Source organism: Thamnophis elegans, chromosome 3 (assembly GCF_009769535.1).
Source record: "Thamnophis elegans isolate rThaEle1 chromosome 3, rThaEle1.pri, whole genome shotgun sequence".
Taxonomy (NCBI): domain Eukaryota; kingdom Metazoa; phylum Chordata; class Lepidosauria; order Squamata; family Colubridae; genus Thamnophis; species Thamnophis elegans.
The window spans coordinates 48,499,358-48,518,344 of record NC_045543.1 but is presented as its reverse complement, the minus strand read 5'-3'; the positions used below and the strand labels follow the sequence as shown (position 1 = coordinate 48,518,344).

Below are 18,987 nucleotides of genomic sequence, written 5' to 3'. Positions count from 1 at the left end.
TCCATTGAGTGGACTTCCATTTTAAACATAGCCCATCCTACATAATGTTCAGCCTTCCAAAGTTGATAAAATGAGGATCCAGATTGTTGTGGGCAACAGGCTGACTCTGTAAACCACTTAGAGAGGGCTGCAAAGCACTGTGAAGCAGTTCATAAGCCTAAGTGCTATTGCTATTCAGGCTGATCTAGGTCCCCACCGAAGGAATCAGTATGAAGGCTTAGTGGTTCAACAGACTTCTCTTCCTCCTCATTTGAAGTCCTGGCAACTGATTGTTAAGCTGGAACAAGTGGCAAGCGGAACAGGGATGCGTTTTCATAGAAGGCTAAATCACAAATCTAGCCATCCATTGAAACTATTGCCAGCCATTGCAATCTTCTTGCTCTTTGCATTATTCCCTTCATATCACAGGGTCCACAGTTTTGCATTTCACCTGCTACTTTCTCCGGTGATGTTACACATATACAGTATGTCTATGGAGATTCCCAATCATCCAGGTCAAGGCTGTCCCAAAGGTGCTTTTTCAAGCCTTAGTTGAACTTTGTAGTTGTTTTCTTTGAAGACATTTAACTTCTCATCCGAGAAGCTTCTTCAGCTCTGACTGGATGGTGGGGAATGGAAGGATTTATATTCCTTGCATTCAGTTGGCCATTTGCATTCTTTTTGAGAGTCGTTGAGGCCACTTAGAGGTTTATCTGTGTCCTCATGTGACCCTGAGTAGTGCAAATGGGTGTGGAACCTTCTTGAAACTAATGAAAGGGCTGTTGAACAGCCTTCTCTCAACAGAGGGGGAGGGATACGATCTTCAGTCTACAACACAGTCCTTTCAGCAGTTCCAAGTAGGCTCCATACCCATCTGCACTACTCAAGGTCACCCGAGGACACAGATAAACCTCTAAGTGGCCTCAACGACTCTAAAAAAGAATGCAAATGGCCAACTGAATGCAAGGAATATAAATAATTCCATTCCTCACCATCCAGTCAGAGCTGAAGAAGCTTCTCGGATGAAACGTTGCCAAACAAAAAAGTCCAGTTTCCTCGTCAAAAAGTAGCTTTGGGATTACTTATAGATGGTTTTCTTGCCCTTTGTAAAGAGAGCAAGCTTCTCTGCCTGGAAAATGAGGAGACTATTTTTTTGGCTGTAAGGTAATATTTGTTTCTTGGAGAAAAGATCTAGCAAGAGGATAGGAAGGAATTGGGCCATAGGGAGTTGGTGAGGAAAGAAGACAGACTGAAGTATAAAATAGATAATATTGAGAAGCCCTTTCAAAAGATGGATTCCCAAAGAAGATTTTGTGTGTGTGTGTGTGTGTGTGTGTGTGTGTGTAGTCCTTGACTTACTCTGTTCATTTAGTGACCAATCAAAGTTACAATGGCACTGAAAAAAGTGGCTTATGAGCATTTTTCACACAACTGTTGAAGCATCTCCATGGTCACATGATCAAAATTTGGACACTTGGCAACTGGCATGTATTTATGACAGTTGCAGTGTCCTGACATCATGTGATCCCCTTTTGTAACCTTCAGGCAAGCAAAGTCAATGAGGAAGCCAGATTCATTTAACTTACATGTTACTTACTTAACGGAAGTGATTCACTTAAACAACTATGGCAAGAAAGGTCATAAAATGGGACAAAACTCCTATAACTGTCTGACTTAGCAACATAAATTTTGGGCTCAATTGTGTTCATAAGTCAAGGACTATCTGTAGTCTCATCAGCACCCAGAGTCATTCGGAATCAGACGTGGTATTCTAACAGTTCGGACCGGTTTGCCTGAATCGGTAGCAAAAATCACGGGTGCCCCCCCCCCCCAGCTCTATGGCATCCCATTTAGGCCCTTTTTTAGTCAAAAGCGCAGGGACGGAAGACTTAGCACATGCACCAAAATGCACACTCACATTTGCAAACCAGTGGGGAAGGTAAGTAAATACCATCCCTGTTTGAAATGAGGCATTTTTAAATCTGCGTAAATAAAATCAGGAAAAGAAATATCATAGTATTGATGGGGCAAATAACATTCTGCTTGTTCCTCTCTCTGAACTGTAAGGGGCAAAAAATCAGAAGTGAGGAAGGGCTAGAGCTACAATTCACTCAAGCTGAAGAATTAACAAAACTTTAGGAAGAAATGGAAAGGTCAGAATATATTTTATGTCACCATCATTTGGAATTGATTTTGATTTACCTCTATTTAAAGAGAAAGAGAAGGAGCTGAAGGAGAAGGGCATTTTTGAGAAAATGAGAAAAACACTTTGGCAGGCAGCAAAGAACAGAAGCTAAGACATTATTTGCCAAAGGAAAATGAATAAGCTCTTTTGTAAAAAGAAAAAAAAAGGCCTATTTGTTTGGCACCTTCATTCAAACTGGAATTGCTGTGTAAGATAACAACAGGCTATTCTGATCATTACGTTTTTGTGACCAGTCATCCAAGGGAGCATTTTGTAATTTCAATGAATAAAGCTAATAGATAGCCATGATTAATCTTGACCACAATAAGCTCCTCACTGCTATATTGATTTGACCCCACTGATAAGATGACCATAGACCGGCTATTATAATTGGCAGGTTAAAAATATGGCTCTTTCCTCACTATTATTCAGTCACTACCTGAATTATTTCTCACACTGTTTATTACAGAAGAGTAAGTTGCACTATTTGGGAGGCAGCTTAAAGAAATATATCCCAAAATACCACTAGACATATTCTGTGAATCTTTCACACTTTTTTCAAGTCCCTCCAGCTCAGTTCTCTAACATCTCAATTTGAAATTATGTACCCAGATGAAACACGGTTGAAATCCTTTGGATGGCATGTCATTTAAAGTAATGGAGATAATATAAGGGGCAAACTAGAAGGACAGGATATAAATAAGATGCAATGACTTGCTCACAAGTTTATTGGTGGCAGGAATGGTCAGGCCAACTCTCAACCAGCTTGTTTGATAAACAAATCCATTCTCTTATTCAGGACTGCCAAGGTTTGTAGCCCTCCTCTCATATGAGCCATTCATGAATTCTTTTTTTTTTTTTTTTTTTTTTGCCCATTCAAGGGTGGACTAAGTATAGTTGGGGTTATATGGCCTTCTCTCTGATTCACGTTGGGATAAGATCAAGAAGATGTTTGAGGAAAGGGTGGGGATGGGGAATTGGGAACTGGGATCTCTTCAGAGGTGGTATTCAGCCAGTTTGGGAGAACCGGTATCGGAAATTTTGAGTAATTCAGAGAACTGGCAAATACTACCTCTAGTTGGGCCCTCCCTCTCACCCCTATCATTCCCTGTCCTATATTCCCTCGTTTTTTTTAGCTCAGCTGATTCATGCAGCAGAGCATATTGGCATGCCCCAGCAGAGCTAAAAAACAGCTCAGCTCACCAGCTCTGACACCAAGGGCGGTCTTTGAGTGCTGTGTGCGAAGTGCGAGTGCATGCGCAAAGCGCTATCTCATAGAACCAGTAGGAAAAGATTTGGAATCCCACCACTGGATCTCTTGTCTCATAAGAGTGAAACGCACCCTTGATGTGCCCTTATTGACTTAACCAGAGAAGGAAGGATAAAGTTTTCACTGGCTGTGTTTTGACTGAAGCCTAGCAGGAAACAAAAAAAATCCATGAAAGTTGAAGAGCTTTGAATTAAATAAAGCCTACTTTTGTTTGAAAATGCAGAAGCAGAAATCTATTCAAATCCTGAGGCAACACAGGAGGAATCTGCCTAATTTTCAAGATTTCAAAAAACTCCTTAAAGTGTTATTCCAAAATGGTTGCTACCTTGCTTCAATATGCCAGAAAAGACATCTGGAATGTGAAATGTGCCTTCTTTATAGTGTCCAGCCTTTCATCCTTCCTGTAAACCCTTATTTGATGGAGATTGACATACTTCTAATGCTGTGCCGTGTTCCAGGTTTCTCCAGGTCCTCAGCTGCAACTATTTGGAAAATGTCTTCATCAACCCTCCAGCTGTTCAGGTTCCCTTTCATATGTTTTGTATTGCTCCTAGCGTAGGGATAAAGGAGGGGATCCCCTTTGTCTTTCTTTGCTTCATAGGGCATCCCCTGCTTGCTTCCTCCAGCAATGGATGTAGTCCAAAGCTCAAAAAGGTCATAGCAACAGATGATACCTGGAAACATGAGCTTTCATTTACTATGATGCTTCAACCAACTCTGGTTCTTTACCATATTTGGCAATATAGTCATTTTACCAAAATTTGGAAGATGCAACTTGGCTGTTCTTCTAAGTGCAGAGAGTGGGGATCAAGCTCAGTTCTGAAAATGTACATTTCATAGCTTATATGTAACCCTTTTCTGTATGCCCATAAAGGATATTCAGAAAGCCAAGAATCTTCAGAAGACCTTGATCCAAAAATCTTGACAGGTTCATTGTGGGGAACACCTCATTTGGGCAAGCTTTAAGATTAACACTTTAAATCCTTTTCTTCTTTAGTCTCATTCACACATCTCACTTGCCTAAGCAGGCAGTTCTAACAAGCTAGCTTTCATTTAAACTAGAAGATGGAATGTTTGGTTGGCCTATGCCTTTGCATGTCCATGCAGCACAATTAAAAACAAACCAGAGATTTGGTCTCTGGCTTCTTCTGTCTGAATGAAGCCATGTTCATGGGAAAAAGCCAATTGTTACTTTTGAGTATAGAATAAGCCCAGGTAAGTGTGACAAAATGAACTTGTTCTTTTCATCTGTTTTCTCTTTTTTTGCAAAGATACAGCTTGATCTGAGGAATGATATAATGTCTTTAAAACACCTGGGTATAAAGCTATTTGATGATCTCACATCATTTCCATCACATTACCTGGAAAAAAACATTTGCCCTTAGAGTCAGTTCTGCAGATAACTGAATCGGCTGTGCATATTTGTATGTGTGTGAGGGAAGGGATACAGGTGACTAAGACTGTTGCTAAGCTTTTTTGACACCTGAAATGGAAATAACTTCTGTACACAGTAATGTAAAAAGAAATGTCTTTAATGATGTCCAAGATCTGGGACTTAAGGTGAGTCCTGTGATGCTGAGTCATGCAGGGAAAGCTTCTTGGTGCTTGCTTTTAAAAATCTGAATTCTGTTGGAGAGCTTAATTTGCTCCACCCAAATCCTCCATACCAGTCAAATAAAGTCCCATGTTTATCAGAGAAGAAATGGAATGTTAAAGCAAACATTCCATTAACATTGTTGTGCACCAGAGATGTTGTAGGAGATTTTGTCATCCGGTTGTTAAGAATTGCTTGTTGCCTTTCTCTCATTCATTTATACACAAACAAAGGATTGTTATTTAACCTCCTGTTCCTTTTATGTGCACTTTCACTTTGCTTTTTTAAATATATTTTTGAAACTTCCCGGTATCTGTCAAGTTGATGAATTTAAAAGCCTTCTAAAAGCTGACCTCTTCACCTTGACATGCTCTAACCAATTTTTCACTTCTACCTCCCCTTTTCTATCTAGACATGAAAGAAAGGACTGAATATTTTATGTGCAGGGTATAATTACTAAAGGCACAAGAATCAGGATGTTGTTTTTTTTACCTTTGTCAGTTGCCAAGCCGTGTCAGCTAATGTTCAGGCTGCATTTTAGTTTAAATGTTAGCCTTTATAGTATATATTTATTGTGTGCATGGCTGTGTTTTCTCTCAGTTTCTCATTTGTGTGGTCTTGCATTCATTTTGTCATGATTTTGAACCAGTTTCTGATTTTTTTCCCTCCAGCAAGGAAAAAAAAAGTACACATTTTCAGATGCATTTCCCCTGATATACCTACTTGGCATTTTTTGCAAGCAATTTCTTTTAATGTAATGCAATTTTTAATCATCTTTTCCAAGACTGTGCACTGTTTGTTGTGCACTGTTGCTAAACATATCAATATTTGCACACATATTTTTTTAACCTGTGAACTGCTTTGAAAAATCCAGACAAATGCTAATGACAATTTTCCTAAGTAGTTTTAGGTTGGTTGGTTTTAAATAAAATGTGAGTTGTAGGTTAAGGGGAATTAAGTGTAATAAAAGGCTTAGAATAATTTATTTCTTTTCCTACCATACTTCAGTAAGAAATCTCATTCTTAAGGCACAATCCAAGAAGCAGAAAGGAGGAGGATGGGCACCCCAACTGGCTTAAAGACTACAGATTATCCACTTCTTCCCTACAACAATATGGAGGGGAAAAAAGCTGGAATGACAATTTAGTTTGAAGTGGTGATGTCGCTGCCCCCTTCCCCATGTGTTTGTTCACCGCCCTGAGTCCCCCCGGGGAATAGGGTGGCATACAAGTATAATAAATACAAATAAATACAAATAGGTCTTCCTAGAGTCATGCACTAAAATATGAATATTGAAACCAAGAGACTCTCTGCCTTGAATCTACTGCCTATGCATATGTTCCTGGTGATATTGTCTTGAGCTAGGAAGTCTGGTGCACAAAATCAGACCAGAACTGGGACCAGAACTGGGACAAGAACGGGGACCAGAACAGGGACCAGAACTGGAACCAGAGATAATGTGCACAATTTGACACCATATTTAATTGCATATTGAATATAATAGAATAACAGAGTTAGAAGGGACCTTGAAGGTCTTCTAATCTAACCCTCTGCTTAGGCAGGAAACCCTACACCACTTCAGACAAATGGATATCCAACATCTTCTTAAAGTCATTCAATTGATTCATTGTTCTAACTGTCAGGAAATTTCTCCTTAGTTCTAAGTTGTTTCTCTCCTAGATTAGTTTCCACCCATTGCATCTTGTTCTACCCTCAGGTACTTTGGAGAATAGCTTGACTCCCTCTTCTTTGTGGCAGGCCCTGAGATATTGGAACACTGCTATCACGTCTCCCCTAGTCCTTCTTTTCATAGGACTAGACATACCCATTTCCTGCAACCATTTTTCATATGTTTTAGCCTCCACTTCCCTAATTATCTTTGTTGCTCTTCTCTGTACTCTTTCTAGAGTCTCCACATCTTTTTATATGATGGCAACCAAAACTGGATGCAGTATTCTAAGTGTGGCTTTACCAAGGCATTATAAAGTGATATTAACACTATTGGCATAGTGGTATGGATATGTCTGTGTGTATGTGTATATGTATATGTACACACACACATGTACACACACACACACACACACACACACACATGTGGGTATGGATTCCTTTAGAACATAGAATAATAAAGTTGGAAGGGAGCTTGGAGGTCCAACCCCCTGCTCAAACAGGAGACCCTATATCATTTCAGACAAATGGTTGTCCAGTCTCTTTTTGAAAGCCTTCGGGGATGGAAGACCTACTACTTCTGAAGGCAAGCTATTCCATTGGTCAATTGCTCTCACCATTAGGAAATTTGTCCTTAGTTCTAGGTAGTTTAGTTAACTGCTTATTAAACATACTGTATTGCTTTCAGTCAGATACCCATTTGACACTTATTCTTAGGCAGGCATTAAACATGGAGTTACCTTTCAGTGACTTTGGTTCTAGATAAGACCAATTATTCAGTTTTCTGATAAATATGAAAATACAATGCATGGATAAGGAAAAAAAAAACATCTTCAGACTTCATATATCATATAGGCTTATGCATCGGCCTACTAGAGTTGGCTACATCTTTGTGTCAAGTGACATTTTGTTAGCAAACCCAATTTCACACTCTAGCAATGCACAGAAAGGTCCATAGTCCCATTTTACAATAGGAATTTCACAGGAAAAGATGGGGGGAGGGGAGAGTATGTAATCACTTTTATTATTACTGTTTGCTTGTTTGTTGTTTATTGGCTGTGACTCCATTTGAAAAGAACATGGTACCATTTGAACCCACATCATGCAGGAAAAGGTAGCAGGCAAGTTACAAACAAAATTTACATTCACAGAGTCTCTACTTGAAGTCACCTTCTGGTTGATTTGGAAGGTGCTGCATGCATTCGAGAGAGGGGTGAAGAAAAGGAGAGCTTTCCCCCCCTCTTATTAGAAAATGCCCACCTAATTACATGTTCTGCTCTGTTTATTATGTGAGTGGAGTGTGAAAACAAGCATAGTTTAAAAAGACATTGACTGAAAGATGTTGCCGACGGAGCACATAGAATCGCGGTTAACACGGAGTCAAACGTATACAGAGGTAACGGGATCAGATATAAGTAGGACATTACATTCAGATCACAACAACAGATTCCTAATGGTTGATTCTAATGTTCTAAGAGCCTGTTTGGAAGAATGCATTTAAACGTCATCGGAGTGCTGTTTCTTGGTAGAAAGTTAGGGTAGATGGAAACAAAGCTAACATATTGTCCTGGAAACAGAGATGGAAATTCCCAAAGTGATATAGCACACAATCTAAGGTTTTGCTTCCTGTTTGTTTCTTTGTTTCAAACACAGAATAGCATTGTGATTTAATATTGCAGTCTGATTTTATATGGCTTTCTCTAAGAATAGATGCAAATTCATGAAGCTCCACTGCCAAACTTAGCTGGTTCCTTGGTTTCTCCCAAACCCCAAAGGGATTAATACACTGCTTTATTTCTATTGAATTAAACAGAGATGTAGGGGAGAAACACAGACATGAGGGAACTGTCCAAATGTGTGTAATCAATGAAAAGCATTTGTACCTGAGATAGAACTTATCATGATGGAATTTCAAAACCAAAATAAATGTTGAAAAATGTTATGCATTCTGGAGGAACAAAAGTATATGCAGAATCTAAAGGAAAGAAGCACACTTCTCTTTGGTCGTCTTAATGTGCATTCACTGGCTGTGTATTCACTGTACTAGATGTCAAGAGTTTCCAGAAATGATCCCAAAATGTATACAAATTAAAAGCTGAGAACCCAGGGACTGTGCTGATCTTTCTTTTCAAGGTGGCAAGTGCCCATTTAATTGTGTTACACACAACTACTGGCACATTGAGGGAGACAACCCCTCAAAACTGGCATTGTTTTCAGGTATAAACCACATGATATGCCGAAGTCCAGGGTATGTTTTGTCGGTTCAGATTGAATGGGATGGAAGAAATATCTCTTTTTAAAATGAAAAAAAACAACAACATTTTTTTTTAAAAAAGTCTTGCATGCTAAACAATAGCACATCTGAAGAATGATCCCCCCTTCTGATTTCCTTATATTTGAAATGCCAATGGTGAATAAGTTAATATAGGAAAACATTGAGACTAGATCTATTTAATGCTTGAAGTAGAACAATCCTGAAAGGATCCCACATTATAATTTCATTGTAGTTGGTCCCTAAGCCTACTTTAATACAGCTGATTTAAGAGAAATACATTAGCTTTCCTTCCAATCTTAATTTTCCCCCCCCCCCTCCACAGTGGTCCACCTTGCATGCTTTTATTTGCTTAAAAAATAGGAAAAATGTATGGCTTTAAATCCTATTGGACTCAAGATGGAATCGTAACTAGTATTCCCTTTATTTTAGCAGGGACAAAAGCTGATCTTTTTTCAGAAGCTCCAAACTGAACTAAATCAGATTCAAAAGACTAGCATACAGAATACGAATGATAGCTGGCTATCACAGGTTTGATTTTTTTTAACCTACAATGAAATAATGCATTACTTCTCATTTTAATGAAGGATGAAACCAGCCTTTGGACAAATTGGATTTTGCAACAGGCAAAACCTGTTGCATATCACACCACACAAACCATCTGGCAAGGACTGACTAATTTCAAATGCAGAGCTGGACAGAGCTGGAGAAAATCCGGGCTTGTGATCAGTGCACCAATATAACAAAGGATGGTGACTTTTCCTGGCACACAAAGCCATGTTCCCAGCTGCTTGAAATCACCTGAACTAGTCCAATCGCACACTGTTTGGATAATCATGTGAAATTTTGGTGATGGCTCATTGGAACTCATTATCTTTGAAGGGAGATTTGTCCATCGTACTCATTGCTGCTATGTTTAAACTGTTATTTTTTAAAATTTAATTTAGAAAATGCAAGAGTTATATGGATAGTGCTGGATGGCCAGGCACTGAAGAACAGCAGAGGTTCATTTGCTATGAACTTTAACCTTGTCAAGGTGTTTAAAATTCTAAACATGAAGGAGAGGCAGCAATACCTGACCCAAGTCAGCCCTACTTCCTCTAGACCTCATCTTAATGACAGGGAAGATCTGAATGGAATCTTGCTGACTGTGGCCTGAATAGCCAAGAACCCTGATTGGGCATATCTGCTGACCACAGAGTGGATTTGATTGCGGTCATAGGAATATGGCTTGAGTTTTCCTTTAGATCAGCTTTGCTGGCTGAGGAATTCTGGGAGTTGAAGTCCACAAGTCTTAAAGTTGCCAAGGTTTGGAGACCTCTGCTTTAGATCATCCTCATCAACATGGCAAAATTGTGTGCGTGAGAGAGAGAGAGAGAAAGAGAGAGAGGGAGAGGGAGAGGGAGAGGGAAAGGGATAGGGTTAGACTAGACATCAATGTCTGTCCAGGATTTCTGAATGCCTGGATTAAAAAAAAAACCATGTATATGTATATGTATGTGTATATGTATGTGTATGTGTATGTGTAAGTGTATATGTATATGTATATGGGCACATGCTCACTCACAAATTTAAATGGATTTAAAAGTAATTATTTGAGAACTATAGTTCTGGGTAAGAAGAGGATACCAGAAAGCTAATCAGAAACTCTTTTTTCCATCTTCGCAAAATTTCATTTTCTAAAATTCACATGGGGAGCTCAAATCAATTAAAACAGTGCATGAAAATATGCTTTCTTGCATTCATACTAAAGATAGAACTTCAGCAGCCTGAGCCTTCAACTAAATCTGAGAAGGAAGGAGGAGTAAATAAAGTTAGGTAACTGCTTTATACCAGCCTGGAAAAAATAGGAAAAGATGCTGAATTTTGCTGAAGTTGCTGGCTAAACTGAGAAGCATGAAGCAATGTACCTGTCACTTGATAATCCCTCATCTGAGTGTATTAAGAATCTATTGAAATTAAGAGATGCCTGCATGATTTTGGGAAGGTCACCTTACTGTCATAAAGGCATCTATTGAGCCTTTCCTTCTGATGGAATGAGGGTTGGATAGTTTCAAAGACCCTTTGAAGAGGTACTCTGTAGGAATAAAAATTATGTGGGTCCCAATTGCTTTAAAAAGCTGGTAAAGAATTGTCATTGTTGACCTTAAGGTTTGCAGGCCTAGAATGTTATTTTCTATCATGGTAGTTGTATTGTATATGCTTGCGTTCCTGTCAATAACACTGCACTTAAAAAAGTGTTCTTGTTATGGTTTCTATAAACTACCTTATAAAATTTGTAATGGAAAATGTTATAAGTAAGGATTTTTCAAACTGTGTTCTGGAGTTCTATGAGAATGTAACAGTTTTTAAGGCTAAAGGCAAAATAAAATGTAAAAAAAAAGAATGCAACCAATTTTTCATCACCAGAGCTTTGTTTCTTGATCAGGATTTCTAGATTTTTTAAAAGTAACTAATAGTTTAACAGCTTCTAAAGTTAGCTTTTGTTTAAGCAGCATAGCCTGAAAAAGTTAGAAAACTCTTACAGTAAGTGACTGGGGAAATATCTACATGGAATATTTATTTCCTCTGACCAAGACACTGGCAAATGAGGGAAATGCTGTTATTGTTAGAAATGGAAATCAGATAATTAACAAGAAATAAAAAAGGAATCAAGTGCTCAAAGTCAGATTTTGAACAGAACATGAACAAGGTTTAAAACCTCCATTTTTCTTTGTCTAAACCAGGTACAATCCCAATGTGATAGAACTATGACTAAGTGGGGCTACAAGTAATTCTTACTTCAGAATTCCATGAGTTGTAATGTCAACATATATGAAGGATTTGGAAAAAAAAAACCTGTCAAGGGAATTCTGCTCAAATAATTCCTGTCTTGGAAACTGACTTCTCTTTTCACAAGAGGGGTTGCCAAGATTGCACATTAAAAGAAAACAGCACAATGATCTCTTTCCTTTCCTGATTTAGAAATGCTGCGCTCAACCTTGTAACTTCAATAATAAACATCTTTATAATTTAAAATAAAAAGTTTCAAAATGGCTGCACCATTTAAGCACATTATTTCCTGACAAAACTTGCTGGGATGATTCCCCACTAAGCTTTATTATAGAGATCAGGAAGACTAAAAAGATGTTCTGAGCATTCACGCTTTCTTTAAAACCAATTAATAAGATGTATTATTTACTAAGTTTATTGCCATACGTAGCCCATTATGCAAGGTAGCAATAGCACTTAGACTTATATCCTGCTTCACAGTGCTTTACAGCCCTCTATAAGTGGTTTACAGAGACAGTATATTGCCCTCAACAATCTGGGTCCTCGTAATGTTACTTTGGCTAACAGGAGGGCAGGAAATTATTTGAATGCTCCCCCAAACAAAATATTTCACTTCGGGACACCAAGAGCTTCCCAGATGTGTTGGCTTTCTTTTCTTTTTTTTTCTTTCTTTTTTTTTTTGTTAAAAAGAAACATACAGTATATGGAAAGGGTTTTTTTTTCTAAATGTAAAAATACATTTTTTCTACATTATAGTCATTTCTACATCTATCTTCCCTCCATAGGCTGTAGTCATACACAAAGTGACACTATCACATGATGCTGCAGCTCATGGGGCCCTGCTCTGATTCCCATTCTAAAGTGAACACAACTGTCTTTTCCCACTGGCTAGGCTAGGTATAGCAATGGCACTTAGACTTATATACCACTTCATAGTGCTTTTACAACCCTCTCTAAGTGATTTACAGTGTCAGCCTATTGCACCCAACAATCTGGGTCCTCATTTTACCCACCTCGGTAGGATGGCTGAGTCAACCTTGAGCCGGTGAGATTTGAACTGCTGAATTGCAGCTAGCAGTCAGCTAAAGTAGCCTGCAGGACTGCACTCTAACCACCGTGCAACCTCAGCTCTATAGGGTATAGGGACACACCAAGAAAACCTTAAGAAAACTATTCAGAGACTATTACAACAACCAGTGCAAAAACAGAGAAAGTATTAGGCTGAATCCTCCCTGATTCCTGGGATATAAGAGGGAAAAAAGGAAAAAGACAGTCAGGATTCTAAGACACTTTTATGATAACTAAGTGAATCTCAACCTCAGCCTCTATGATGTATCGACTTCAATTCCCAGAATTCTCCAGCTATCATGCTGCATTTGAAGTTCACACATCTTAAAGTTGCTCAACTTGAGAAACAAAAGTCTATTTCAGTTGATAATGTTCTACTCAAACTCTAGACTCGTTTCCTGATTAGGCCAACTTCAAAGAGCTAATATTGATATTTCTGATCATGGGCAGGATTGATGATAGTTTGAGTTGATGCCAGGACATGAAGAGAACAGAAGCAATGTAGAGCAATCTTTTGCAGTTTTGCCAAATCTGGGCTACAAACATCCAGATGATCATGAGATAGCACCAAACAGTATTGACAAATATTCTTAATTAAAAAGTCAGGAACCGAATTTGGGATTGTAAAAAAATAAAATAAAAATACATATAATATTGCTGAGCTACTAAACTATAGCAATTCCCTGATTTTGAACCAGGCTTTAGTGTGCTTAGTTTCAGTAAGTGGCTATCAGACATAAAACAAGGATTTTTATTATTATGGGCAGCCTAAGTATGTAAAAGATAACTGACATAAGACAATGCAAATTGGACTCTGAATCAGTATGAACCATTGTTGTCATTTAGTTCCTTTTATTTTCTCTGGATGGAAATGTATGTGTTGTACACATACAATAATAGTATAACTAATAATGTGTATTTATTTGGAATATGTTGGCTTCTTTGTGACATGGAATATTGGCCTACAAATTGATCTCAGGCTTTAAATTGTTAAAGGACTTTGATTTTTTTTAGGATTAGTTCAAACTTCAGTGAAGAAGCTTTTAACACCTCTAAGGAGCTACGCCTCTCATAGCTCACTTTAGTAGCTAACACCCCAATTGACTATTGTTAAAAAAATAGAGAGACTCCATGGATCATAGCATGCCAGGCCCTCTGTCCTCCTATATATCCTGGAATTTGCTCAAATTCATATTCAATGCATTAATGACACTGCCTAACCATCTCAGCATCTGGTGTCACCTTATCTTTCTCAACATCTGGGTCCTTTCCATTGAGTCCTCTTGTCTCATTAGATGGCCAAAGAATTTGAGCTTCATACCTGTTCATAACAGTTTCTCTAATAAGTTCGAACAAGTTAACCAGCACAGTTTTATGACCTTAGTTAATTAAGTCCCTGCCAGGCTTGTGCTGCTGCCTGAAATTGACAAGACTTTAATCATTACTTGCTGAATATTTTTGCCTCCTAGCCCATTTCTATGACTGGAAGAAAGGATATTTATAATGCCTGGAAAGGTGATTTTATATACACATAAGGGAAGTCCTCTTTTTTTTGCAGTTTATCACTGCACTGATTTTTGTTGTAGATGTCAAGAAAATAAAAATTAATGTGTCCTCCTTTCCTCTCATTTGTTCTCCTTTCCATTTGTTAGTGTCCCCCTTCTGTCTGTTCAGATATCTGGTAACCCTAGCTTTGTGGTGTTTTGTATTAGATATCAAAATATATTTGGAACCTGTAGAAGTTTGGACACACTACCTGTCTATGACATCTTAAACCAGATGAATTCTCCCTGGGATTATGTAACTGTCCTTTTAGCATGGGGTGACCACAAGTCCCATTTTCATCAAAATTGCAAAAGGGGCCTCCTGCTAGATGTCTGCCTGATGTCACAACCCAGGACCAGGTACAGGGCTTGAAGTAGGGTGATACTTCCCACACACTGACTGGTTGGCTTCCTTCCTAAGGATGTTGCTGACTTTTAGAGTTGAACCTGGCTCTTCTTGGTCCCCTCAGGATTATGCTAGAAGGGGAAAACAAGTTATAAGATGTGAAAACAGCTTTTAAACTTAAAAGGCATTTGATAGCTTTGATCCTTATTGAAAAAGTACAGGTGGGCCTCTCTATCCCATATGCACTTGGAGTAAAACATATTTCTGACTACCTCTCTTCCATAAAATGTGAATACTTTACGATTAATGTATAACCTACTAATTTCTCTCATTTAGAAGATAAATTTCTCTCATTTAGAGCTGAATAGTCACCCATGTTGTGATTAAAAAGGTTAGATGATGGAGATGAATATTTCATCATTGGAGCTGTATTTTGGGGAATATTCCATTTTTTTGCTGAAGTTACAACCACCCCCTTGCCAGATGTTCTGCTGCTCTGCCTTCTCTTTCCCTTCCCATCTGGTTCTGGCTTCTACTTCTACTTCAGTTTTCTGAGCTTAACTTTATACAGTGATTAGAAAAGATATATTAATTGGGACAATGATCAATAGTTTTGCCCTCCCCCCCAAGTGACAATAGGTAGGGGTAAAAAAATTAAATGGAGACTGAGGATAATGCATCACTGAGAAATCACATGAATGATCCCAGACAATCAGGAATCAAAACTTAACATGTGGATTGTGTGTAAGAGTAAGTGACAAAATAAAACAACAACAACAACAACAACAACAACAACAACAGGATATGTTTCTTATTCTTAAGGTACCGGTATGTGATGAGGGCAAACAAAATCACAAGGTGGGAGGAGAATCAAAAAGAAAAGAAAAGGGGAAAGGGAAAAGAAAGGAACATACACAATCAAATGTTTTCATAGGCATCATAAAAGTTACAGCTAGTCCTCGTTAGCCACCACAATTGGGACCAGCAATTCTGTTGTCGTAAAGCAAAGCGGTCGTTACATGAACCCGCAAGTATGCTTACAATCTTCCTTCAGCTTCCTTTTCCTTTACAAACTTGCAAAGATTGAAAATGCGCGGATGGATCGCAAAGCAATTTTTTTTTGTCACCATCGTAAATGTGAATGGTCACCAAACAAGGCGGTCACTAAACGAGGACTACTTGTACTGAAATATGGATGGCTTTTTTTTTCAGAGACTGTCAAGACTAAGAAACGACTACCTTCCACTCTGTTATTTCTCTCTCCTACGCTGTGGTGTTGGGGACAGCCTAATTCCTTCTTAGACTTTTCCTGGGCAGGGAGAAGCTACCTGTAGCTCACTTTGGCTGAAGCTTTCTTCTTTCTGGAAGAGGCAAACCAAATGTGCCCCTCTCCCTTTCTCTGTATAAGAAAAACACCTGTCCTTTCATTTAAAAACACATGTAAAACTATGGCTTTAGAATAATAATAATAATAAGGATAAAAAGTTGTGTAGACTGCAGCTCATTAAATCTTTTCCATCCCTTTGGAGGCATCGTCTAGAAGTGAGGATGTACAAAATCAGGAATGGAAGGGAGGGTGGGGCTCAAGGGAATGGCTGGGATTGGAGCAGAGCATGGGAAGGGAAGGGGCGTGAGAGGTGGTGGTAAGTCTAAATTCCCCATTGGTCAATGAGAAATCCATTGCTTTACTGTCCATGGACAGGCTGGCAGTCTGTTGCAGTTTACTTCTTAAACATATCCTGGAGTGGACCTGGCAGGTATTTAATAACGGTATCTAGGATGCTTTCCTCTTCCTCCTCGTCCTCATCTCCACAGCCCGGTGGGATGGCCTTCTTGGGACGTGTCAGGCTGCCTTCTGCATTTGCTTCCAGAGCGGCTTGGGCCTCTGCTTCTCTTTCCTCCTTCTTCTTAATGCCATACTACAGAAAGGGGAGAAAAAAGAACAGAGGCTTTAAGCATTGGATCAAAACCAATCAAGGAGAGAGCTAACCTAGAAATAGGGAGAAATTTCCTGATAGAACAATTAATAAGCTTGCTTTTTGAAGTGATTGGTGCTCCATCACCCATCACTGGAGATTTTAAATAAGAGATTCGACAGTTAGTTGTCTGAAAGAGTATAGGGCAGGGGTCAACCTTTCAGACCTCAGGGACCACTAGATTCCTAATTTTAAATCCTGCAGACCACTAATATGATCTGCCTTATGACTGGATGGGCATGGCTAGGTGATCATGTGACTTTGTAGGTGTGACAACTTGATGTCACTCATGTCGAGGGGCACCTCTACGCGGCCCTCCCCTGCCAGTCACTCTTCGACTCCCCACCAGGGCTCCTTAGGGCCCCAACAGGAAGCAGTTGTTGGAGCTAAGCAGCCACCACGAGAAAGAGTTGGCAAAACACCTGGCTGAGTTCAAATTGGATCTGACCCAGAAGGAAGCTCAGTAGAAGCACCTCACTGAGGACTACAAACATAGGATTTCCAAGCAGAGGGAAGACCTGTGGGAGTGCCAATTCCAGACCATGATGCAGTCCAGGGATGTGCAGTCAGGGGAGGCAGGGCCTCACCACTGTCATGATGAAAAGAAAAAAAAATTAAAAGGAAAAAGGCTGAGGTAGTTGCTGCCAGAGTCACAGTGGATGACTCTGCTTAGTGCTTAACTGCAGGAGGAGGCAAGAGAACCAGAGTTTGTTTGAGAAGAGAGGGAAGGGGGAGAGGCAGGGAGGGCAGCCTTGTTTCAGAAGAGAGGGGCAGCCCGCCAGCAGAAGCGGGTTTTTTACCCGCCTCTGCTGGTGGGCTGGCGCTTTCTTTCTTTTGCCTGCTCTGCCCCCTTCCCTTTCTCCTCCCCCCCACTGAGAGCCCCGTCCTGCTCCCCTCTCCCTTTCCTCCTCCTCCTCTCCTCTTTCTTCGCCAACTGCCACCTCGCACCCCACTTCCTCCATCCACGCTGCTGTGTCCGACAGAGGCGTCTCACGTCTATGGCGGACATAAATGTGAGACGCCTCTGACAGGGACATCAGGGGGGACACTGCTTCTCGCCGCCGCCATGCTCTTGCCTCACCAACCGTAATCCTCACCGCACGTCACTGATGCAGTCCCACTGGAACAAGGCCCCCCGGCTCTTCACCACCAGCAGCACTTCCCTCCAACCTTTGCTGGAGGGTGAAGCAGACCCAAAGTTGGAATTTCTACCCCCCTCTGACCCACACAAAAAGACCCTGAAGGGGAAGTCTCTCTGCAGCAACACAAATGTTCATTGCACATATCCGGCCCAGGGGACGTAGTTTGAGGACCTCTGATTTAGTGCAATATAAAAAAGGCAAATAATTTTTCTGTGGACCACCAAAATATTCTCACAGACCACCAGTGGTCCATGGACCACCAGTTGTTGACCACTGGTATAGGCAGGGGGTTGGACTAGAAGACCTCCAAAGTCCCTTCCAATTCTATTATTCTGTCATAATCATAGAGGATATCAGCTGAATGTCATTTGCTTTCAGGCAAATCACATCATGCCAGAATCCATTCTGGCCAATGCTGCACTCAGCCTTTAAATCAAATAGTAGTTTTAAATGCCAGGCCAGCTGGTAAATGATAGAGCTGAGGAAAGAAGGGCTAATTTCTCCTACAGCAAAGAAACATTATAAACCAGCTAATCCCTTAGATCCTCCTGCTTTGCTGCATAGCCATTAGAAATAAAGAATTCATATTTAAACCCCATAGTGCCAGTAGTCCTCAATTTACAACCCATAATTGAGCCCAATGTTTTTGTTGTTAAGCAAGATAGTTGTTAGGGAGTTTTTTTTGCCTCATTTTACAACTTTGCTCACCACAGTTGTTAAATGTATCACTATAGTAGTTACATTAGTACCATCGTTGTTAAGTCGATCCTGCTTTTTTTTTTTGCTTTTCAGAAGTCACAAAAGGGGATCACATGATCTTGGGTCACAACAACCACCTTAAGTATCAGTTGCTCATCATGTGACCAGGGAGATGCTCCAACAATCATAAGTGCTGTGTAACCGTTGAACAGTCACTAAATGTATAGTTGTAAGTCAAGGACTAGCTATAATGTATATGCAATCGTACACATAAGCGAGGCATTTGTTAAGTGAATTGTGCCCCATTTTACAACTCTTCTTGCCTCAGTTGTTAAGTGAATCACTTCAGTTGATAGGTGAGCAATCCATTTTAAGTGAATTTGGCTTTCCCATTCACTTTGCTTGTCCAAATGTTGCAAAAGGAGTTCACATGATTTTGGGGCACAGCAATGGTCATAAATAAACTGTGAAA

At 39.7% G+C, this 18,987-nt stretch overlaps 1 protein-coding gene across 1 annotated transcript in view; it reads right to left on the bottom strand.

Moving 5' to 3' along the window:
* Nucleotides 1-16,419: 16,419 nt before the first annotated feature.
* Nucleotides 16,420-18,987, bottom strand: part of CPLX1 (complexin 1) — a 67,866-nt gene continuing 65,298 nt past the window's right edge. Inside the window, exon 3 of the mRNA XM_032213804.1 lies at nt 16,420-16,617. Within this exon, the coding sequence (XP_032069695.1) occupies nt 16,420-16,617 (198 nt within the window). The remainder of the gene's footprint in view (nt 16,618-18,987) is intronic.